Source organism: Ambystoma mexicanum, chromosome 2p (assembly GCF_040938575.1).
Source record: "Ambystoma mexicanum isolate Mex_15411 chromosome 2p, UKY_AmexF1_1, whole genome shotgun sequence".
In the NCBI taxonomy this organism is placed as follows: domain Eukaryota; kingdom Metazoa; phylum Chordata; class Amphibia; order Caudata; family Ambystomatidae; genus Ambystoma; species Ambystoma mexicanum.
The window spans coordinates 313,079,713-313,105,480 of NC_090923.1; the positions used below are offsets into that span (position 1 = coordinate 313,079,713).

The 25,768-nt window shown below is 47.1% G+C and overlaps 1 protein-coding gene across 5 annotated transcripts in view; it reads left to right on the plus strand.

The window, feature by feature from the left end:
* The window catches only part of CACNA1D (calcium voltage-gated channel subunit alpha1 D), a 2,225,258-nt gene that overhangs the window by 1,263,406 nt on the left and 936,084 nt on the right, over nucleotides 1–25,768 (plus strand). For all 5 annotated transcript variants that reach the window (XM_069643624.1, XM_069643621.1, XM_069643623.1 and 2 more), the window contains exons 26-27: nucleotides 5,789–5,935; nucleotides 7,911–8,112. In XM_069643624.1, coding sequence (XP_069499725.1) covers nucleotides 5,789–5,935; nucleotides 7,911–8,112 — 349 coding nt within the window. The remainder of the gene's footprint in view (nucleotides 1–5,788; nucleotides 5,936–7,910; nucleotides 8,113–25,768) is intronic.

Here is a 25,768-nt window from a genome sequence, read left to right on the forward strand (position 1 = left end):
CCCCCAGCAGTCGGGGGCACCTGCCAGCAGGCCCCCACACATGTCCCCCTGCACCCCCACCCCCCAGCAGTCAGGGGCACCTGCCAGCAGGGCCCCACACATGTCCCCCAGCACCCCCATCCCCCAGCAGTGCAGGGCACCTGCCAGCAGGCCCCCACACATGTCCCACACATGTCCCCCTGCAGCCCCACCCCCCAGCAGTCAGGGGCACCTGCCAGCAGGTCCCCACACATGCCCCCCCCGACAGGTCATCACACTCCAGACCCATGCCCCTCATGGCCACCCAAATCCCACCCCAGTTCAAACACCCCACATTGAATTCCCAAATTCATGATAGAAAATACATAACCAGCATGGCCATGAATCAATGTCCCTCAGACCCACGCAATGGTGACACATGACTGTGAAAAGATCAACATTGTGACATGCACAAAACAGCCTGGGTGACCTGTCCCAATAGGCTGACGTGGTCAACGAGCCATTCCAGATGACGTGCAGTCTCCCCATGAAAAGACTGCAGGTCACCTCATATGTCCCCTTGACACAACGCCACCCCACCCAGGACAGGCTCAACCCGGTCCCGGATAGCCACGTCCGCAGGGAGGGGAAGGCCAGTTGTTGTACGCGGATCCACTCACTGAAAACGCGTCTGGACGTAGGCATCCCTGCTGGTGTGGGATGATGCAGTCACAGGATCGGGGACAGGATTATACACAGGCACCTCCGCGGCGGCCTGTGCTGCCTCCTGTCCCTGCCCCTGCACCGCACCACTGGCACCAGTGGAATCCCCATCTCCAGACCCCGTCTCTGTCCCTTGCACAGCCTCCTCCTCCACCAAACCCCCCACCAACCTGGATGACTCTGTGCCATCTTCCTTCATCGGACCCTGTGGGGTCTCAGCTGCCCCTTCTGCTGCCGAGGAGTCCAACTCCGACCTCCGCCTCTTGGACCTACCCTCGGCAGCTGCGGCCTGGGATGCGGCACCGGACTCATCACTCCCTGACGAGATCACAACCTGGGAGGGAGCCGGGCCTTGCGTCTCCGGCTGGTGGTGTGAACCCCGCGGCTGTGCTCCACAGCACCCTCTCCGCCCTCTTCATCAGTTGACGCTGCAGACAGGGAGAGATAGGAGACGGGCATCAGGACACTGTACAATGGACTGATACACACATGCCAGTTGCACATGAGTGGTAGTGGCAAACTTCAGACATGGCATCACAATCCCCAACACACATGGCATGTCAACTCACACACCTGAGCAATTCCACAGCCATATGGCAACAGCCAGCACCATCCATACACATACAACAGCATGAGCAGCCAAAGGTGAGCCAGACATCACATGAAACACAGGGAGTGTACTAGACATGCACACACGCCACCACACTTACATGCATGTGTGCACCTCCACCAACTGTAGCAGTGATGAGATCGGCATCCATGTCACATCTGGCAATCAGTCTTCTACATATCAGTGTCCCAAGCATCCATGTTGCATCACTGTTGCACCCTTGTGAAATGCACACACATGCACATGTACACATCACTCCGTATCAAGCTGGCCACGCGAAAACACACGGAAGACCACGCTCCTGCCCTGAAGTCCATTTTCCTGCCCCCAAGAGCCCCGAGCACGCTCCAACCTGCCATCTGCTGCTGCCTGCCTGCCTGCTGCCCACGTGCCCTGCTATTTGGTGCCTGCACATCAGCCATCTGCAGGGGTGCAGTTGCTGTGACCACCCCTGCTGGAACAGAAGACTCCCAACTGGGATTCCATCGCTCCACAGCCCAGCCCCAGGACCCAGTTGCCCACCCACGCCTGCCTCTGGGGTTGCCATGTCGGGCACACCACCATCTGAGACCACTGGCAACCCCCAGCCAGAGAGGCAGAGGGCCACCAGCTTCACTGCCACCGAAGTTGGTGTCCTGGTGGAGCAATTCCTGGGGCAGTATGATGCCCTCTTTGGAAGTTTGCGCGCTCACAAGGAAGGACGGACCAGGATCTGGATGGACATTGTGACTGCCATCAATGCGGAGGGGGTGGCAGTATGAAGATTCCAACATGTCAAGAAGCGCTGGGAGGACTTGAGGTCCAGGACCCTCAACTAGGCCTGGCGCCTCGTGGAGGGGGGCCGGGGAAGCATGAGTACCATCCAGATGAGGGTCCTGGAATGCGTAGGCCCAGTGCTCCACGCCCAGATCCTTCGTAGGCAGACCCGTCCGGAGTTGAGCGGTAAGTGGCCAAACATTGCTGTGAGAGATAGGGCATGTTGCTGGTTGTCTGATACTTGCCTGTATGTGTGACATAGACCATGTACGTATGTGTGTGTGCAGGGGCATCATGGTCATGCATGTGAGACCAGTAATGTGTGAACCACATGGCTGGTGCATGTGTTGCAATGCAACATGCGGAGCAGCATGGGGAATGCACACATTAATGCATGCCTGTCTCTGTTATTGGACATGGATGGGATGTGAGAGATGGGTGCTGCTGTCATGGACATGTATGATGTGATGTCTGTGTGTCTGACTTGCATGTCTGTGACTTGGAAATGCCATGGATGCATGACGCATGTCTGTGACAATGTTCAGATTCACTGATGCAGCCTACTCATCCTTGTATCCACTGTGTCTGGGGTGTACAAGGCCAGATGGATGAAACTAGCGTGAAGTGTGTGCATGTGATAGGCATGACCCATGATGCATGTGAGTTTCAAACCAGCATTGTATGTTTCAAGAGTCCCTTGGACATGTATGCTAATGTTCATAGCATGCGCCATGCCTGTTACTGCATGTGTTTTGCCTGCACTGACCCATGTGTTGTGGAGGGACATGATGGAAGTGATGTTTGACAGTGCCACTCATCTGCTATTGCTTCCTGTCTAGGGGACCATTGTACAGTACCCTGATGCTTGTTTTCTATGTCTCCCTCTACACAGCGGCAAGTGATGAAGAGGGCGGAGACGGCGCTGTGGAGCAAAGCGGCGGGGATGCCCCCCACTGGCCGGGGACCAAGGCCCAGTCACCTTCCCAGAATTTACCATCGTCCGGGAGTGAGGGGACTGTTGCTGCATCTGCCACTACGGCTGCAGCGGAAGGGGTGGGTGAGCCCCCACAGGGGCTTGCAACAGCGGAAGACGGTGTGGAGCCATCCAGGTTGGTGGTTTCCACAGAGGAGGAGGAGGCCGCTACTGAGCCGCACATGGGGCCTGGTGGGGGTGGTACCACTGGTGCAGTCCAGGGCCAGGGGCAGGAGGCAGCACAGGTCACCGCAGAGGGACCTGTGCATGTCGCTGTCCCTGACCCTGTAACTGCACCACCATGCACCAGAAGGGATGCCCCATCCCAGGCCCGTCCTCAGGTAGAGGGGATGTCCATGTCACCTGACACTCCTCTACCTGCAGATGAGGGGACCCCTGGCCGTATGGAAAAGGTCCTGATTGGTGTCGCGTTGCGCATGCGTGACATTCGTGATGACGTGTGTGCTTCCCGGGGGGAGTACGCAAGTCATCACGAAGAGCAGCGTGCCAACGTGGCCCAGTTGGGAGTGTCCATGGTCGGGGGTTTTGTACATGTGTCGGCCACTCTGGCGGCCCTCTCCTCCTCTGTGGAGACTATGCGCCAGTCATTCTCCATGCCGTCTTCCGGCCCAGATGCCACCAGGGCCCCCTGTGGACCTGCCCTGACCAACGCAGCCAGCTCGGTGGGGATCCCATCCCTGCCACAGTCGGGAGTCGGAGGTCCGGCAGGGGTGGACACAACAGCAACTGGACTCCAGCAGATGGAGGATGTGCCAGCATCATCGAGCAGGGCACGTGCACGACGGCGTCGGTGGATTCCATCAGCCTGGATGCCGTCGTGCTGGCAGAGGCAGTTGCGTCGGAGGCAGCGGCCGGATCAACGTGGGAGGCATCATGGCTCGGGGCAATCTACATCAGAGGGGCAGGCATCGGCCGGAGGGCAGGAGGACCCTGGAATGGGAGTGTCTTCCGTGTGGCAGCGGTTGGGCCTGCAGATAGGTGCGGACTGGCGGTGGCGGGCGGAGGAGGCAGGGCTCACGATGGTCAGGGTGGAGAACTCCGTGCGCAGGGCGCTGAGGCGGGCTGAGTGCCTCGAGGGAATTTGCAGGGAGTTGGAGGTGGACATGGCGTTATCCCTGCGAGACCTCGGGGCCAGAGAACAGGCCCGCCTCCAAGACATTGAACAGGAGTTCGATGATGCCCTGGCCCATGACATCAACAAGTGAGCCATTGGACTTGCCCGCCGCCATTGTATATAGTTCATTAGTGTTAAGTTTAATTTTTTTTTCTTTCATTTGGGGCGCATGGACTATGCCCCACATTTTTGTATATAGTTAGTAATTAGGTAGGTTTCATTGTAGGTTTCATTTATGTCGTTGGGCTCATGGACCCTGGATTTGCTATTTGTACATAGTTTTACAGTGGATTTTTCTCCTTCATCTTTATTTTTCTTCACCATGGAGCAATGGATATTACGCTTTTCTTTCCCTTTGGATTTGCTTTGTTGGACGGTGACTTTGGACACATTTTCATTTGGATTAATTTGGCCAATCGCGTGAGAAACTTCTCGCGCACCCCTGAAATACACGTACCCAGGCCAATCGCGTGTGAAACTTCCCGCGCACCCCTGAAATACACGTACCCAGGTCAATCGTGTGTGAAACTTCCTGCGCACCCCCATAATACACGTACGAAACTCGCACAGGCCCTTTCGCGTGTGAAACTTCACGCGCACCACAGTAATACACGTTCCCCGCTTGGCATTTGCTGTTTGGCAGCCCTGTAAACTGGTCGAGGGTTAGCGCAGCCCTTTGCGCTGAATTGGGAATTTTGATGGCTTTTCCTTGCGTGAGGGCGTTCTTGGGGGCGTAACTGGCGCTGCTGCAGGGTCGCTGCGCCACTCTGCGCCACGGCTGGTTTTGGAGGCTAAAATCCATGAATACGCTGTGCGCGGAAATCGATTTTAGCGCACGTGGCTGGCGCAGACATTCGCACGCGCACACTGTGCGCCAGCCGCATGCGCCACATTTGTGCGAAATTCTATGAATTACCCTGTAAATGTTTCTGGAAAAAGCCTGCTCTTTTCTGTTGCTTGTTGGGAATTGCCTACCTATCCTTTCTTTTTGTTTTTTGGCTAGTAAAAACACACCAGCTCAAAGTAATTGCCAAGCAAAGTGTTGATGATTACCAAGGGCTCAGATGCTATCAACATCCGGTATGCGCTCTGGAGGTAATTACCATTAACACCACAGCAAAGGTCTGACCTGATAATGATTCCTTTTTACAACAACAAAAATACACACAAGATGGCCACCATGGAAAGAACAAAACGATCTCTAAGAAGAACCTATTTTCTCCTTCCATAGCGTCACAGTAACAACACAAAGGAGTTTTTGCAAGGACCAAGGGGCCAAAGAAAAGAGGCAACAGTTACATTTTGTACTTTCTATTTTAGTTTGGTGGTATAGTCTCAGGGAGAGGGGGAGCTACATCAAGCATCCATCTAGAAGGTGAAACATGGACTTTTTCCACTGATGTGTTGTGTGTTTGCTTTTCTAATAGCAAACTGGACTGGCAGAAAAAATCACTGTAAAGTAGCCCCATATCATCAAATGGCGCTCTACGAATGACATAAAAAAAGATTACATTAAATATTATTGATTTTCTGCCCTCTAAATGGATTACATACAACTCATAAGTGTTGCCTTAAAAGATTTTATGTTTTGAACTGGTTAGTGCAATTAATACTTATTTTCTCTTTTCTTTAGGGGGATATATATTGTTTACAAAGATGGAGATATTAATCACCCTTCACTCAAAGAAAGAATGTGGCGCAACAGTGATTTTAATTTTGATCATGTTCTATCTGCCATGATGGCACTCTTTACAGTCTCTACCTTTGAAGGTTGGCCTGCGTAAGTAAGCTTTATTTATCTGATGAGTTTATTTATAATATATTTTGTCAAACTTCACCTAAAATCTTGATAATTTAGTAGCACTATACTCCCTCACCTCTCACTCCCATGACTTTCTCCTCTTTTCCTATTATCCTTTTTCTGTGGCTTGTCTATCGATAACTTACTGTAACCTACTCTACCTCCTTACTTGTTACTCGCTGTATTGCATTGCTTCAGTGAAAGCATTAGGCCATGAGATTTAATAAATACAGTAATTCTGTTCAAATGCAGAAGTATTGGTGTGTAGATATATTACATGATTAAGCTGCAGGTGTAGGTAGTGAGATGCTGGGAGTAAGACCTGCAATATAACAAAGTGGCAATTTTGAGCCTAAGTAGATTCACTCTACCATGGTAAATGTATTATAATATCTGGTTGCTTCCTCTTGCCCAAGTGTCCAGTGCTATGGTTCATCTCTGCTTCTCTGCGCTGTGATTCACTGTCTGCCTGCAAGCTCTTCCTGCTCAGGTTTTCCTCACCAGGATGCCCACAGGAACATTGTCTCAGCTCTGTGGTTTACCTTGCTTTATAACCTGAAGTTAAAACCACCCTATTTCCTTGTCAGACAGCCATGACTTGTGGGTGTCATTGTCTAACACTCTAGCTACAATGTTTCATCATGCCAGCACTGATTTGCAAAAGTGAAACTGACACTATTTAGTCCATCCAATATGAAGCATAGACCACCCATCATCAAACCTCCTGAGAGATTTGTCCACTGTACACTTACCATTGATTTGCACATGTCAGTAATGATAATCTAAAGTGTCCTTCCATAATAACTCCTTCAATACTCATAGCTAATCAGCTGTCTGCTTCATAGGATTGACATTTATGAACCAGCCTTTTTTGCTTCTTCATGCTGTTAAATTTACTAAATGGCTAAAATTCAAACCTGATTTCCGTGTATCTGTATAATGGGAAAGTCAAGCTAACTGTTCATATTTGTAAGACATGTACTTCTAAAAGATATAAACAAAGTTTTTACATTGTACTGAATCTGAAGCCTCAGTATGTAGTGAATTATTTTCTCCAAAAATGTATTTTATATGAACTGATTTGCTTTGTAAATGCGCTAATCTATGCACAGAAAAATAATGTGTTAATGCACCCCTTCCAAAATGGTTCATATTTCTAAATGTATTCGAACAGTTTGATGCTTTTAAAAAATACTTTGGCCCTCATCAAGAAGTTGGGCGGTAACTCCAGCGGTATTACCACCGGCGGTATTAGCCCTACCGCCAAACTCCCCTGTTAGCGCCGGATCACAGGTTTGGCGGTAATGGAATTCCCCATTCCCCACTGAGCCCATTCGGGAATGCCCCATTCCCCATTGGGCTCAATGATTTAAGGGTTACCGCCAAACTCATGATGAGGCCCTTTGTGTCTGTTATGTGATAACCAGGACCCAATTTTGTTTTTGTTTCTGTGAACATTCTGTTTGTATGATAATTTGTCAAATACAGATATTGCAGTTTAGCGCACATTTTTTGCTTGGAGAAATAAGCATACTTATACTTAGAAACTGTCAAAGTATTACGTTAATAGATCTTTTCAATAGCGATGTGTGTGTGTATGTTTCACATGTGTTCAGTAGTGTTCAATGCAATATAAAGTTGATCAAATAGTTTCAGACTTGATAGCTTGCATTGGTTTGTAAAGGGTTCAACACAGGCTTATGCTTAATGTGAGCCAGTGAGGGGTACTCCTCTAAGCACTTTGAGGACAAAGTCGAATACAATTAAATAGTGCAACTATTCAGTCAGGGAGATGACCTGCTCCTTCAGTGTACAGCTTTATATACTGGCTTAAGGTTGAAGTTCCATTGATGAAGCCAAAGATTTGAGAGAGAACTAATTTTTCAGTTTATTATGTAATATAGTGAGTGGTTTGTTAGTGATTTTGAATGGTGCCTTTTCGTCTTTTTTTCAGGCTTCTTTACAAAGCTATAGACTCCAACGGGGAGAATGTTGGCCCGATTTATAACAACAGAGTGGAGATCTCCATCTTCTTCATTATCTACATTATCATTATTGCCTTTTTCATGATGAACATATTTGTTGGTTTTGTGATTGTCACTTTCCAAGAACAGGGAGAAAAAGAATACAAGAACTGTGAGCTGGACAAAAACCAGGTAAAACCTATACCTCTCTTCATGTCTTAAGAATTCATTTTTCTACGTGTGTTTAGTCCTGCAGATGGCTGCCATTTAGTTTGCTGTTCTTTCAAAAGCGCTATAACAATTACTGTTATTATTGCCAAAATGAATTCAAATAATGTACACATTATATGGACTGAAAAAGATTAACTTGACAGATACTAAGCATGTATGCACAGGGGTGCCCCATTTACCAAATTGTTTCAGCTATGGTCTGCCAGCCAGCTCCCATGCTTAACTTCAGCATAGAATGTCTTTGTACAGAATCTATTTCCTTTCACACCTGACCACCAGTCATTGTCCACAGTGGAAACGGTGAAGAATAATCCATGACTACCTGTGAAATGATCATAGTAACCATCAAGCTGTGGTAAAGCTTCTTAAAGAACAATCGCACTCCCAGCGACAGTTCAAAGGGTTTGAGTTTTCAGGCAGTGCCGCAGGGCCGTCCCTCATTCTCTGTAGCATTTTCCACCCTACCCCAGGCGTCCTTAGCCCCACGTTAAGTATATAGAGCTTATTAACCCTAGGGTTTGTTGTCTAGCTAGCTACCAGCAAGGCCCTAAACACAACCACCTTGTCTATCTAGGCTCCCTCTGGGACTTTTTAAGCTGCCCCTACATTTTCAATGTGGTTAGTACTAAAGGAATAATAAGGTTGTGCCTTCCATACACTCTGTTGTGACTCAGTCGGTTTCATATCATGCCCTAATCCTCTCCCTATTCCTGACTGTTACCCTTCTCACACTTGTCTCCTCGGACTAATTCCTCCCCCTTCTCTTCTCCCTACATCTTCCTCCTCTCTTCCTCTGATGACTCTCTCCTATTGTCTACTTCTTCCCTTTGATGTTACTGCTCTCTCTCCTTACTACTCCTTCCTCCTCATTACTGCTCCCCCATCCACCCTACTTGTCCCTCCACCTCAATGCTACTCCCTCCACCACACTACTATTCTCTCTACCACACTACAACTCTCTCTGACAGGATCCATGTTCCTCTGCGCAGGGGTATCCCGAACAGCTCACCCCCACTACGGTTTTGAGGTCTGCGGTTGTTTATGCACACAGACTTCCGCAACCCCAGCATGGCTAGGGTTTCGTTCAGTGGGTAGGGAGGGGAATTGAGGAAACCGTAAAGAGGGTTAGGGAGAGGTTATGGATGGGTAAGGGGATGCAGGGGTAAGTACTGCTCCTCTGCTTCGGCGCGTTCCTGTTGGGCTGCTGCTGCCCCTTTCTCATTCACACTACACACTGTGTGGCTTTTCCCATATACTCTGTCATGCACCACACTGTGATTTGTTGCATGTTTCCTCACAAGCGTTATACAATTCCCTTAAACAAAGCACAATGCCAACTGAAACGGATTAAAGCACAAAAATATCTGAACATAACAATGTAAATACAAGAAGGCACTTAGCTTCGAGGAGTGTCCTGGTTTTCTCCAAGATGTGGACTGAGACCTCTGAGTTTGATGAGTGGCTGAAAAAGAAAGCCATGTGAGAGAAGGTATAATACAGCCTTTGATAACAGGGTGCACCAACTAAGGAAGCTTTTGTTGACTACTCTGGGCGCTGCTTTACATGCAGTCTGGTTTCACGTGGTTCGTAACACGCTAGGCTACAAGTTAATATGAGCCACTCATGCACTGTGCCTCCGGATATATGGCAGCGCTTGGTTATGCTGGGTGAGGTGTGGTAGGGCTGGTCTCAAAGCGTAAGTTAGTCAGGGTTCACATTAATATCATTAGCATACGAGGTTCACTGGGATAAGTTCGTATTGGTCAGACTTATATGCACAGAGCAGGGACCAGTGTTTCCGGTGGGGGTTTGGTCCCTGCATGTGTCCCCGCTCTGGTGTAGATACGGTGGGTTGCGCTGCGTTTGCACTGTTTATCTGCACTCAGGGCAGGGGCCGGTGAGGGCTTGGCCACTGCACGTGTTCTCCGCTCCGGCACCCGCTGCTCAACAATGTGCTATAGTTCTTCCCCCAGGTGTCCATGCACTACGATGGTGAGGGGCTGTTGATACGATGGGGCAGCGCCCCTCGCACATGCTCCTTTCTCTAGAGCTCAGTTCTGCACTTCTTACATGGTAGAAGTCTCGAGCACAAGCCATGGGCTGGTGCTGTGCATGTCTGTTTAGCGTTGCAGGCCCAAGATGGCCACCATTTTTTAGTCTTCAACAGCAGAGGACTTGTAGCTGTAAGGGAGGCATGGTATCACATGTATGACACTGACACAAGAGATACAATTTCAAAACCTTTAGTCAATTTTCGGGGTTTGGAAAAAGTCCTGCTTTGCCCTATGGCTATGATTGGAGCAGTCTCTACCATCAAGTAATAAAGAAAACATAGTCCTGGTCAGTTTTTGTCAAATCTAAATGGCCTATACTAACAAAACCTAATGCCTGCCTTATCTCTTATACAGAAAATGTGTAAAGGGGAATATGTATGCAAAGGAAAATCAGTGTTATAACATAAAGCATCAAGATGGCTGAGTCAGCTCTCCTCCCCATGTAAGACATCACAGAGTAAGGCAGACCCCGTAAACAGGATGACACACTCTGGCTCAGGTTCACAAAACAAGGCAGTTCAAAACGTGGGTCGATGCCCGCTTGGCCTTCCACATTAAAGACACTTATTCCAGTTCACAAAAAGTTCTTTCACAGTTCAACGAAAAGTTTACGTGGGTCTCCCTCCGTTGGGCTCGGACCTCTCAATCAACAAGTACCAGATTCAACGCAGATCTCCCTCAGCCGGGCTCGAACCTCGCAATCACAGCCCTTGCAGGTGTTCCCTTCCCCAAGCTTAATTCACATTCATCCGGGGTTCCCTTACCCTAACATATCACACTTCTGGTCTCCCTCAGTCAGACTTAGACCTTTTCCTGACGTAGAAGACTTTCGAATGTGCAAGGCTTTTCCTAAAGACCTCCACAGGACCACTTCGACTTTCTCTTCAGCTCACACTCTTATGTTATTTGGCCCAGTGTCTCTTGGTCTTAGTCGTTCAGTACCACAAGCACAAAGGATCAAAGTCATCTTTCTCTTCAAGCATTCACCTTTTCACTTCCCCTTTTGCAAGGGTTAATTTTGAGCATTACGCATTTCAGAGTTCGTTCACTATGCTTCTTTATAACAAAACATTTCACATCTCGCGGGGACTTTAGAGTTGGCTTCTTCCTTTCGTCGGACCACTCTGCTACTCTGTATCACTGGCTTCACAGTTATCAGCCACTTAAATTCATCACTGGTTAGCTTTCTTTCGCGTCTCATCAGGATGTGCGCAACCTTCACTTGTGAGATATACTGTTGCAGCCTCAATCTTTCCTTGACACAAACCAGCATTTCTTGTCTTTCACTAACTCATCGGTTGTGCGTGTTCCTTTCTGGTTTCTGCCCTCTCAGGAGTCTCCCTCAGCCGGGCTCAGACCCCTCTTGATTTGCAAAGTTTTAAAGTCTTTGGACTTCATATCCCAGAATGAGCTTTTTTCTTATTTCGCTCCCACTTCGTCAGCTCCCCTATTCAGCATTCCAGGGTTCTGGGAGCTGCAGGAGGTAAAGGGGATAACTTGATGAGGTCAGGTTCTCGCCATCTGCCACGGAAAGGCCTGGGCTTTCCTGTTTTACCAAATGGAGTAGCTCTGGTATGGGCACTGCCAGGTAACCCCCCAGCTACCCCTGCTTTGGCTCTCTGGAGTTAAAACTCCCTCACAAGACTATAGCCTCCCCTGTAACTGACAGCCCCAGCAATTAGGCAATCCTACTTCCTCCAGGCCTTCCAGGGTCTCTCAAGCTCGAATTCTCTCCTCTCGACCTCTGTGCACCATCCAGCATCCCCATCTTGCGCAAAGTGTGTCTCTGTGTTCCACCTTTTATTCTTCCTGGGAGAGTTAACAGGTTTCAGGAGGGAATGATTGTAAGCGGAGGCCTGACCTTGCATGGCCTCATTACCTGGACAAAAGGGTTGACTGCCATAGGAATCCCTGATGCATTGGTTTCTATGGGTAATCTTCATAGCTCTCTCTCGCCTCTTCTTTGTCCCAGTGGTTTGGTAACATTTATTTCTAGAGTGGCGGTAGGAATTGTGAAAGTTGTAGTTTTTTCGAGAGGTGTTAAAAATATTGTCAGAAGAAGGGGAATGATTTTGTTGTTGTGAGACATAGGGCGTTGTTTGTTCTCCTATGCCTCCCTTTGATGTGGGTACCTGTTGGAATTGGGGAGGGAGCAACAGGACAAGACTTACAGCAACCTATAAAGGTGGAGGAAGTGTTGGGTAGGGGTGTGTCGTGAAGAGGGGGATACATACTCCTCTCAGAAACTAACACATGTTGGATAGGATTAAGATTCTTTACTGGAACACTCATACTCATCCCAGTAACTACCAAGCATTGGAAAAGAGAGATAATCATTATTGGAACAGCCTTACTTGGCCAAGCCAGGGAAAAGATTGGACATTAGGTAGAGAAAAAGTCCCAAGTTTAATAAACAAGGAAAGAACGCAATTGCCTATAGGGAAGATGGTCACAGAAACAACAAAGGTCACAAGAGAGACAAGTAAAACAGAGAGGGGGAATCCATGTGTAAAATATACTATTGAAAATGTGAAGAGCTCAATATCTGAACTATATGACTTGATAAAAGTAGCTACCAAGAAATACCTACTAATACTTTACTAAAGTGAACTTGCTCAGAATCAGCCCACCGGAGATGGGAACTATTCTCCTGTTCCTTAGTTGTTTTGATAGTGGCAGGGACAGATTAGATTAGTTTGGACAGAGGGCAGATCTTCCTTTTGGGCTCACTGACAGCTGACAAGCACCCTAGTCAGTTTTTGTTAGGTAGACAAAACCCATAGTTTAGGGAAAGACAGGAGTTTAACTTTTCTTTTAATAAAGCATAAAATAAACATGGAAGATCAGAGTCCTTGTCCTTCTTCTGATCCGCCACAGTACACTTGGTTGGAGGTCACAAAACAGTTAGCTAAATATCTATTCTACAAGGGAAAACCTTGTGAGTTATGCAAGTATGTTGATTAGCAATGTAGGACCGTTGCAAGAACTTCTTCCCTCATTTTGCCTTTATAAAGGAGTTTCATGATCGGGCTAGAATCCGGGCAGAGCTGTAGTGCAGAACGTGACCAGGCGGTTCTGAGAAAAGCACCTAACCGCATGGTCATGCACCATGCATCGACATCATACTGAGGAAAGGACCTACCCATCCTAATTCCTTTTCCTGCCTGTTGTGAGAAACCTGAGGGTACTCTCGCATCTACTCCCAAGGAATCTTCTGTTTAGGTGGCCATGGAAGGGCCATAGATTTTTGGATCCCGACCCTGGGGGTGGACAGGTGATAACCTGGGTGGACGGTCCTTGGGGACTGGAAAGAGGGTGCCTGAAAGCGAGACATGGTATCCCCACTTCACTAACACTGACCCTCAGTCTTCATGGTAAATTGCCAATCCTATCCCATTCTTCCCAGGTTGTTTGAACTTAAGGGTAAGCAGCATCCTCTGATTGTAAGGGGGAATACCAAATTGATAACACTTTTTAAAGTAGTGTTGTACGAGCCAGCCAGTAAATTGTGTGATGAATTCTACAGCCTTCTCACCAAACCCCTCCCTAAAGTCTCCTCCCAGGTGGCCAGGTAAAGGCAGACCCTTTCTGACCCTGACCTTGGGGGCGGGGGGAGGTGGTCTGCGGGAGGATCAACTGGGAGGAGAAAGGGCCCAAGGGAATGAGAGGATTCTGTGAGGTGAGGCACAGTATTTATCTTCCTCTAAGGAAGACATCTCCTCAATGCCAAAGTATGTGATGGCTTGTTGTCATAACCATCTTTTTGTTCCACAAACTAAACATATATATGTGGTAAAAACAATTACAAATTCCTAGGCATCAGGAGAAATAAAAACCCTTCCAAAACATTGGAAACTTATATCGATTAAACGTCCATAACTCCCAAAGGTACAGTGAAAGGAAATATGTGAATAACGGTTGAAACCCCAAAGAACTTTATTCCTCTTTTCAATCAAGTCTGGTCCTGATATTTCTGGAAAGAATAGTATGGGAAACTGAAATAGGTTTGAAAATGAAAATCAAGCCAGAAAAACTAACTTTGCCATTAGGTACTTCAAATCCCGTAATCCTTAAGTACTGGGACGAGGAAGAGGCCTACAGAGGAACAATGCTGCAGGAGTGGTCAGATCATTAATGGAAACGACCCACACCTGAGGCAAACTGGGAGGCTTAAAAGGCCCCCTCAGGTGCAGGCCATTGTCGCGCTGAACGAGCAGGAAGAGCAGTGTGATTTGTGTGGGCAGCCAATGCAGAAACTGTAGGAGGGAGAAGACGCCGGGACCACTGTTAGGCAGAAAACAGTAGCCAGTCCTGAGAGGGTCTGGGCCTCCAGAAGCCTTAAGTGCAAAGGTCGTACAGCAGGAAGCGTGCAAGAGGCAATCTTGCCTCTGAAGACCTGTTTTGCAGAGACTGCGCCGTGGGAAGCGAAAGCGAGGGAAGCTTTCCTTCCCAAGAGGCTGTCTCCGGTGGCTGCTGAGCACCAGAGAGCCTACAGAGCTAAGGAAGCTCCTGTAGCAAGTAGCGCAGGTGGCATCAAGCCAGGCGTTGCAGTTTGCTTGGTCACGAGGAACCACAGAAGCAGAACACTTGCGAGCAGCACTGGGATCGGACGGCCACGCCTTACCTGGTGGGTTGAGCAGCAGTTAGTTACCCCAGAGTGCTCCAGGAACCCAATGCAGCAATATTAGTAAAAGCTAATGCATCCAGCCATTGCCCAAGCCAAGAGAAAAGACAATTCAAATCCAATGGATATTGCCAAAGGCAGAAGGGGACTAATGAAAGGTTGAAAGGATGTGACACTTGTTACCCATATTTTGAAAAACCTATAACAAAATCTGGTATAAACCCACATTGACAAAGCTAAGGAAGAAGCAGAATTTGATCCTATCCTTGTCAGTATTTGGTCACTTATACAGTGGGGAAACAAGAGTGGCAAGAAGGCTGCCCTTCTGGAAAAGGTTATTTAGAAGTAGAAGAGTGCAAACAGACCAACAAGAGGATAAGGTTCTTGCAGCTACAGACACCCTCACATCCTCTTTGCAAAACAAGATGAACAAGATTAAAATAGACATTCAACTTCTCCACCAAGATGTATGATCACTGGCGGAAAGAGTCACAACTGCGAAATAGCTGTTAAAGGAACCTGCAACTACCACTGAGGGTCTTGTGTCGCGGATGAAGGTGCTGGAAATGCAGAATGCCACACTGGAACTTAGGGCTGAGGAGGTGGAGGGCAGATCCTGCAGGAACAACATCCGCGTGCTGGGGCTTCCATATGGCACGGAGGGATCAGACCCAACTGCCTACATTGAGAACTTAATACTTCAGGAAATCAGCCCCAAGAAATTGTCACACAGATTTGTGGTTATAGCCAAAATTTTGAATTTCAGAGATATGGAGGTGATCCTTAAATTTTCTAGAGAACGGGGCGAGATACAAAGAAGTAACTTGAAGATTGCCATATATACGGACTATACACCCATGGTCCAGAGGCCGAGGAACATGTTAGTGCCTACAAAGGCAAGGCTCAGACAGCTGGGGCTGAAGTATATGCTCATGTATCCGGCTAGGTTGAAGGTTTATTTATGTATTTTTGCATTTGTTACAGCGCGCTGAACTCTTGGGTATCTGGACGCTCATTACATTGATAGATCAAGAGCCAGGACAGCAGAAGAAGAGGAGATGGGAAAGATGTGGAGGTGTCATGGGGGGGGGGTCAAATATAATAGTTTCTGTACACTGAGATGCAGGTGGTGGTAGATTGTGTCATGGAGCGTGGTGCTTTAAATGAACAGCCAGGTCTTTAGGTTTTCTCTGAAAGTCCAGTATGAAGTCTCCTTTCTCAAGTAATTGGGGAGGTTGTTCCATAGTTTGGCAGCCACTACAGGTAAACTTGATCCTCCACCGGATTTGCGTCTGAAGCTGCAGACTTTAACTAGGTGGCAGTTTGCAGATCTAAGCGGACGCAGCGGTGTATCTGGTTCCTTTACCTAGTACCCAATGGCTCTGGTAGTCTTTGGAGGTACAGGTACGCCTGAAATAGAGCACTTTTGTTGGACAATGTTTAGTCCCTAAATTTGGGGCTCTGTAATTTGGTTCTTGTTTAGTTTATGCTGAGAGGCTTGCAATGTACTACCACTGAGGACGCGATTGTGTGTTTCTTACAACTACATTGTGGATATTGGTTACAGACATGTGAGAGAGAGCTTTATGAAAAGAACAGGGTTATCTGTGGCTGACACGCTTAAACACAGGAGGCCACGTGGGAATCAATGAGACAGTGCCTAATACGACTCGATCATGACTCAAATTAAGGTACTGACTTGGAACGTAAGGGGTTTGAGGTTCAACATGCGCAAAAACAGGGTGAAATCCTATCTACACCGATGGAAGATATCCATAGCCTTACTTCAAGAGACCCATTTAATGGCAGAAGATCAAGATGCAGTCGTAAATAGTTAGGGAGGTAATGGTTATGGTGCTACATACTCTAAGTTTGCTAGGGGAGTACTCTCATGGATAGATGGTAAATTACCATTTCAATTGTTAGAAATGGAAAAAGATAATGAAGGGAGATGGCTGATTTTGCATGCTCACCTTGATCATAGAGAAATATGCATTGTGAATTCTTACTTCCCAAATCACAAGATACCAGCCCATATTCGTACCCTGTGCTGTCACATTGCTTCTAGACATGTCATCTTCATATGGGGTGGCCCTTCTCTGGCCACTACCGCCCTGAATGAGGTGCTGTCTGAATTAGACTTGGTGGACCTGTCTGCCGCCTTCGACCTGGTGGACATTACTGCTCTGGTCACCAGGTGGAAGGATGTAGCGGGTTTTGCGACCTCTACAGTCTGTTGGGTCAAATCGTTCCTTGAAGGATGTCAGTGGAGAGTGAGTAGCGATATAGCGGATGCTAATGCCAAGGAGCTGACCCAAGGAGTTCCGCATGAAGCTTGTCTCTCCCCTATATTCTGCAATATTTTTACTGTGCCGTTTCTGGACTTCTTGGATACCAATGGCATTGAATTTACAAATTATGCCGATGACACCCAGTGTGTCATTCCCCTTACGGGTGTCTTCTCAGAAGATGAAATAAATATTAACAGGATTTACCATCTTATCCAAAATTGGATGTGTGCAAATGGCGTGGCACTTAACACCAGTAAGACCGACCTGATGCTTGTGGGAACTGAATCAAAAACTCGTAAATTATGAGGCCAGTACACACAACTCCTGATTGGAGGCTGTATCATAGCAATCTTGTGGCTTCGTCAACGTACTACACCAAACTTCTGTCTCTTGCCCAACCTTTCCTGTCGAGAATCAGTAGGGAAAACTTAGCGCGTGCTCTGATAAACTCAAGAATAGATTATTGTAGCAGTCTTCTGATCGGTTTACCTAACTGCGAGATGAATAGATTGCAAGTGATGCAAAACAACAAAGTCAGAGTCGTGATGGACCGTAAGAGAACGGATCATATCTCCGACGCAAGAAAAGATTTACATTGGCATTTTTTTCTGGTTAGTGGTGATCTCATTCAATTGTGTGAACAATTCTGGTCCTGGCTATCTCAAGGACGATTTGGTACCTAAAGCCAGTAAATACAGCCTGAGATCTAATAATGGCTCTCTACTAAATATTCCCACCTGCAGGTTAACGCAGGTGAAAACTGGAGCCTTCTACTCAGCGCACCTATCTCCTGGAATGGACTGCCCATCAAGCTAAGAGAAGAAACCTCCATCAGAGTATTCAGAAAGGGCCTGAAAATCCTTCTGTTTAACTAAATGCTTCAGCTTTGACCTCGGATCCCTTTGATCTTCTGTTCTGTACCGTGCGTAGCTGTCTTATATCCTCTATTTTTTATCTGCCTAGTGCCCTTAAGCCTCAGGGTCAGTGGCCACGCTCTACAAATCATAAATAAATAGACACCAGAGGATATTCTGTCTACTCATCCACTCACAAGTTGCATACCAGGATGGACTACTTATTTGTCGGGACAGGACAACTGGTAGAATTCATCAGTGCAGAGTATGTGGGTCGTACAATGTCTGATCACTCCCCTCTGGTGGTCACATGAGAGAACATAGGCCCCAGACCCCCTACCCCGACATGGTATATGTCTACGGAGGCTCTGGGATATTACCTTTTTTAGAGAAAAATGTCAGGAAGCCCTGGTTAACTTCCTGAAAGACGTCGGGAGTGTAGATAGTTGGGGTACTGTCTGGGAAACCATGAAAGTAGTGATTAGGGGGGAAATTATTGCTAGCCCAGGTGGCATCCGTGAGAAGCTACGGGAAGAACTGGAGGCCATGGAAAATAAAATAAACACATTGGAGGCCCTATACCCCTGACTAGGGTCGGTTGAAAAAGAACTGAGGTCCGATCTCAATGCCTGTGTGCATGGTAGAGATTGTCCAAATGTGATTATGCCACACAAATAGCTCGAGCCCATGCAGAAGGGGACGAATCAGGGAAGGTGCTGGCATGGTTGTGCAAGCGATAGCAGCCTAGAACCCTGACCACGCTTCTACATGATGAATGCGGAGCCCCGTCTCGGTCCCAAATGACACCTTCACTGCTTTTTACACTGGTTATGTTATGTTACTTACATTTATACAGCGCATGGTCACCCGAAGGTATCTTGGCGCTAGAAAGGGAGAGACAGGTACCACCATCCATCAGCCGCTAGCCACTAGAACAAACATTTCTTTAAAGCCCTTCTAAATGCCAAATGATATGGCGAGATCTTTAATGATAATAGCAGGTCATTCCACATTATGGCAGCCGCAACCGAAAAAGCCCTGCTACCAATGCACGCACGGCGGAAGGTAGGCACAACCAGTAGGCTAGCTGTTGCAGAACGTAAAGAACAGGTGGGGCAGTAGCGAATAAATTTAGTCTGAAGGTATTCTACCCGCAGTCCCAACGCATGATGAAGGATGCAGAGAACCGTGAACTTGATGCGCTGCGCCACTGGGAGCCAATGCAAGGCCCGCAACACCGGGGAAATATGCGCTCCATAGGGTGCACCTGTAGCCACCCTGGCAGCCAGATTTTGGAGGCGTTGGAGTCGATGGATTATTCCCTTAGCTGGGCAAGATATAGAGAATTGCAATAATCCAGCCGGCGAAGCACCATGGCCGCAACCAACGCTGGATGGAGAGTGGATGGTAGCAAAGGAAATACCCTTTTTAGTGTCTTAAGGTGAAAATGACCTATTTTGCACACTGCCGAGACTTGATCGTTGATAGAGAGGGAGGCCGAAAGAGTCACTCCCATGGGCGTAATTTTAGGTGGGGACAGGGGTGTTTGTCCGCCCAACTTTCATGGCACACCATTTTGTCCCCATTTATTTGTATGGGGCATCTTTTCTTCAGATTTCATGTCCCCCCCAATATTTTCAGCAAAGTTACTCCACTGGTCACTCCCAAGTTCTTCATTACTGGTATCGGAAGAGGGCCAAGAGAGGCAGGCAGGGAGTAGTACACCCAGAGTGAGGGATCAGGAGGTGCACCTACCTCCATCACCTCTGTCTTGTCCCCATTCAGCTTCAACCAATTGAGGCTCATCCACTCACCCACGGTCATCGGGCACTGTTGGAGGCACACCGACACCTCAGCCTTATCAAGATCTAAACGGATCAGGAACTAAGTGTTGTCGGCATACGAGTAACACCTGGTGCCGAGGGAGTGGATGAAACAGATCAAAGGCCAGATGTATATGTTGAAGATTATGGGCGACAAGGCAGACCCTTGTGGAACACCACAGGTGAGGTGGCAGGAATCCGAGAAGAAGGGGGCGGGGGAAGCACCTGCGTGCCAAAGGCCAGGAAAGACGAAAACCAGGCTAGTACCTGACCCGAGATACCAATCTGAGTAAGGCGAGTCAGCAAAGTGGGGTGGTTAATGTTATCAGAAGCTGCTGACAGATGTAATAGAAACAGGACTGCCACCCCACCTGCATCCACAAGTCTGCCCATGTCATCCTAGACCGATACCAAAAGACTCTCCATACCCCGACCACGCCTAAAGCCTGACTGGGCCTGGTCAAGAAGTTTGGCGGATTCCAAAAATGTAGATAGAAGAGGTGACACCAGAGATTCCAAAAGCTTCATAGCAAAAGGTAGAAGAGAAATAGGACGGAAATTAGAAAGAATAGAAGGATCTAGAGATGGTTTTTTCAGAAGGAGGATCACTATAGTGACCTTAAATTCCACCAGAATATCTCCCATCTGGCAAGAGGTATCGATAGCGGCCTTAAGTTCCATTAGTAAACCACCCGAGATCTCTTTCATGACAACCAGTGGAACCATGTGAGAGGGAGAACCAGACTTAATATACTGTATAGCAATGGATACTATAGCCTCAGAAAAGAGCGGAAAGGAAGAACATTCTTTCACTTCAGTCACATTGTCTGGTCTAAGAGATTCCCTTTCCAGATCAGTTACTGAAGATGAAGCTAAGATGGTGGTACGAATGGCCTCAATTTTTTACACACAAAACTGGGACAAGGCATTTCAGAGATCCTGAGAAGGACTAAACACAGGAGCGTATTTCTCAGAAGACATCAGTGATTTGACCCCCGCAAAGAGAGCTTTCGGCTGGCATAAGGCAGCTGCAATTTTCTGGGCTAAGTGCAACTTTTTAGCAGTTGTGATAGCAGAGTAGTAAGCTGTTGAGCATGTTTTAAACTGAGCTCTAAGATCAGGGTCATAAGCAGAACGTCATTTGTGCTCCATCTGCCTCAATTTAAGACAAGTTGTTTTGAGATGTGGAGAAATCTTTCATGGTTGTGAAAGAAGCCTATGCAGTTGAATAAGCCGCCGAGGAACCAGTGTATCGCTGCATCCTGCAAGGAGCAAGAAAAGGTAGAGAGAGAGGCAGTAGGAGCCCCCTGACATTTCACTTTAACCAATGAGACAAAGCTGAGCAATTCGGCAGAACGCCAACCGCACTGCCATACAGGAGGCGGAAGGGTTCTAGACTGCACCTGGCCTCTTTTAAATGTAGAAGTAGTGGTCGGATTGAACAGCTAACAAGGTATCATTGGCCAGAGTGTTGCCCATTTTATGAGTAGGTCCCAATACCATTTGCTGAAGATCAAGATCAGTCATGCTGGTAAAAAAAAACAGATTAATCGCAGGTATCCTGGGGCAGTTGAATTTTTAAATTGAAATCTCTCAAAACAACCAGGTGTGTGTATTTCAAATGAAAATCAGCCACATGATCCACAAACAGTTCAAGAAGCCCAGCATAAGAGCCAGGGGGACGGTAGACTATCAAAAAATGATAGGTCAAGCAAGATGAAATAATGCATCTCAACAGCAAAGCCTCCATCCCAAAGGAATGCAAAAGATCAAGCTTAGTAACCATAATATCAGATTTAAATACAATTGCCACCCCACCACCTACTTGGGGTGTGGGCTGGTCAAGATTTGTAATTCTATAGCCATCAGCGATGGCCTGCACCAAGGCAAGAGCTGAACTCTCTTGGAGCCATGTCTCAGTGAGCCAGAGTAGGGCAGGGTGACGGTAGGGCAGGGCAGAGAGTAGGGCAGGGTGACGGTCTGACAGGAGGTAGTGAACATCAGCCCCATGAGCCAGCAAGAATCGAGTAGTAAGCAACATCAGAAGTAAGTCCTTGGAACTCTGGACCCGAGACCCAGGCTGGTAAGTACTGAACGGCATCTCAAGCGCCGCCTCAGACCTCCAGCCAGCTGGAAGCATGGTACACATAGGTGCCAACGACAGGAGCGCCCTTCTAGAATGGACCAGTCTTTCATTCTGCACATCCGTTGCATGGCCAGGCACAGACAGGCTTGCCTTAAGCGCCTGGGCGAACGCACTGGCACATAAAATGGGTTCCTAGTGAATGCCAAAGTTTCGAAAAAAAATGCATCGACAAAATGCATTTAAAAAAAATAAATGTATGGGGGGGCCCCCGACAACCCCATTTTTGTACCCCTTAACAAAAATTTTTGTAAAAAAAAAAACCTTTACCTACAAAAAAAGCATTTTTACGATGCATTTTTTTCGAAACTTTGGCATTCAAAACTATACATTCGAAACAATGCCTGGATACCCATAAAATGCCAAGCCCAGCTGCGAGTGAGGCAAGAACCGCCCACTCGATGAGATACAGAAAGAGGGCTGGCGGCGTCATTCACAATGAGTAAAAACACAATGCGTCAAAGAATTTAATTTTGCTTCAATAATATTAAAAGCACACTAGAATGCAATCAATAGAGAAACAGGCTGATCAAAGGCAAAGTGAGGGGCTTTAAAATGGTAGTCCTGAAACGGACAAACCTCACCTCTCCCAGCTTTTTATATGAACACGACACCTGCATACCCCCAGTTAAGATATCTGAGGGATTCTCACTGATTCGACTCCCGAAGCTCACTGGTGGCCAGAGGGCCTCCCTAGACCAATCCATCACTATTGAAGAACTGGGAGAAACAATGACCTCCCTTTCTGATGGTAAAACGCTGGGGAGCGATGGTCTCCCAGCAGAATGTTATAAGGCGTACTGCTGCATCCTGACCTCGGCACTGTTGAAAGTCTTTGAAGAGGCATATGATAAGGGCATGCTCCTGGCCAGTATGAGGGAAACATTGGTGATACCCATCTACAAGCCCGGGAAACCAATGGAAAAGCTGAGACTCTTGCCACCGCTTAGCCATGCTTAATTATGATGTGAAAATACTTACAACCATATTGGTTGCGCGGTTACGTAAAATCATGCACTCCCTAATACACACAGATCAAACCGGGTTTGTACCCGGCTGTAACACCACCTTAAACCTCTGCAGATTACAACACATCATTGACAAACAAACCCTCAAAACGAATATTACGTGGTGGCATCCCTTGATGCCATCAAAGCCATTGACTCAGTTTACTGGGAGTGGATGACTGCTGCACTACAGGTTTTCAGGTTTGAGGAAATCTTCATTTGCTGGTTAACACTACTTTATACTTCCCCAACAGCTAGAGTGAAATCGGACAGGCAGATATCAGAACCGTGGAACATGCAAAGGGGTAATCGCCTGGGATGCCCACTCTCACTATTGTTGTAGATACTGACCATGAAGCCTTTGGCTGCATATTTAAGACAATAATACTTGGAGGCGGCATCAGGATAGGAGGATCCACACACCTCATAGCCCTGTATGCTGATGACGTTCTACTTTATCTATGCGAACCACAACATAATTTACCTATTGTCCTAGATGTACTGGATGAGTTTGCGTTCTTATCTGGGATTTTTTTCAACAAATAGAAATCCTGTCCGTTTCCTTTGGCAGCACTTCATTGGAAGGATGAAGAAACTCTATCTGACCTGGGATTGAAATGGGAGACACACTCCTTTAGATATCTGGCAATCCACATAGTGCACACGCCTAAAGACACACATATGTACAACACACTCAGGGCAGTGGATGGCATCAAGAGGTCCATGAACTTCTGGTCTAGGCTACCACGATCTCTCATGGGCAGGGTCACCATAGTCAAGATAATTATTCTTCCCAGGTTATTATATGCTTTCACGAATGTCCATTATTACATAGAGGCAGTTTCTTTTCGATCTCTTGATACCTTTCTCGGGGACGTTTTGTGGGGCTTGAGGCAACCCAAACTGGCACTTGGTGTTTGCTGCTCGGGACAGAGGAAGATCGCGCATGCGCAAACAACGCTATGGCTCACATCTTTTTAAGGATGTGGAGGCGCCCGCACTGCTCACTGCACGTTCTGCTGATGACACACAATGCCTCTTGGCGCCTGTATATTAACTCTTAACTGCCCAAGATTCTGCTGTTTGTTTTTTAAAGACGTATAGAACAAGAAAGAAACCAAGCACAAGGGTGAAAAGCAAGGAGAAGGGAAAAAGAAGAGGTTAAATTCCTTCGCTACTGAACCCTGCAGAAAACATAGGAATTGGCATTGCCAGGTGTACCTGGTTCTCCCGTATTCATGGTGTCTCCGGACACTGCAAAAGTGAAATGGGCACAATGCAGGAAAGGCTTCATACACTATATAAAAGCTGCCTGTGGGAATTCATATTCAAATGACAGAAAACGTTTGCTATCAATGCATTTTTTAGGCTATGAGGGTCAATGCATATTTGACACTTTATCTCCTCTAGCAGATGATGGTGGTGGCGATAGTGCAAATGAGCTGAACAATGTGTTGCTCAAGTTGGACTTGCATTTCAACCTCAAAACAAGCACCATTTTACTGCCGTATAATTTTGGTGTCCGGCTACAAGGGCTGGGCGAGAGTGTTGAGGAGTAGGTGACGGCCCCACGACATATAGCATTGTCATGCAAACTCAGAGAGTCTTCTGATGAGCACATATGTGATCAATTCATGATCCACTGCAATTGCAATAAAATTAGAGAGGAACTATAGTTGAAAACTAACCAACATTGGATGAGGTGCTAGACATTGCCAAGCGGGTTGAATACTTGTTGGCCTGCGTTACAAAATTGACAGAAAAGGAGTGCGGGGAAGCTAAAGTGGAGGTGTTAAGTGTAGTGGATGGAAAGCAGAAGAAGAAAGCTAAGGAAAAGTCAGTGGCGAAAGGAAACTGTGATCCTAAGAACAATAGATCAAAAGGAGAGAACAACGTTTATGCTTCCGGTGTGCCAGCAATTCACACTTTTCCGGCTTAATGGCATGTTTGGGAAGAAGAGTTGTGTGCAAAATGCAAAAGACAAGGATATTTTGCTTACTGTTGCAAAAACTTTCAGTTTAATCAGAAAAAGGTTTTATATGTAAATGAAGAAGAAGGGCATAGATCTTCGGAGGAGGAGGATGGATGCCATGTTGAAAATGTTACTGTTACCATGGTCCAGGGTGTGGATGAAGAGGAGTGTGAGGGTGAATGAAAGGGAGAATCTGGTTCATGTCTAGGATGGTGTTTGAGCAAGATATGGAAGATGATATTCGGAATTTGTTAAAACCAGATGTCAACCCCGAGGGGTACAACCAGGATCAAATTGACCTTCTCGGATACTTTGAAGCTAAGTTTTAGCTCAAATGGAGGTGTGCACAAGGAAAAGTGTATGTGAGCAAGAAAGGGATGACACTCCTGGAATGGTGTGATCCAAAAAGACTGATAAGGTTGGATCCCAATACCGACGACCAGGTTCTACATGTGAGATCCACAGTGAGCGGGAAATTCAGCAATGTGTTCAGGAAAGGAGGGGGGAAAGTGAGTGGTATGCGACAGCAAATTGTGTTAAAGAAAGGAAGTGTCCCAGTTTCAGCCAAATTTCGGCTTGTTCCCTTAGCCTTAAGAAAAGGTGTGAACAAGAAATTAAATAAGTTGTTGCGAATGGGCGTCATTGAAAGGGCTGGTGGAGTTGAGTGGACATCCCCTTTAGTTGTTGTAAAGAAATCATCAGGTGAATTGCAGTTGTGTGTGGACCTGTGTGAATTGAATAGGTGTGTGATGCTAGATCGACATCCCTTACTCAATATGGGGAAAATGTTGGCTATACTTGGTGAAGGGCGAGTATTTTCTAAATTGGACAAGCATTCTTAACGCATGA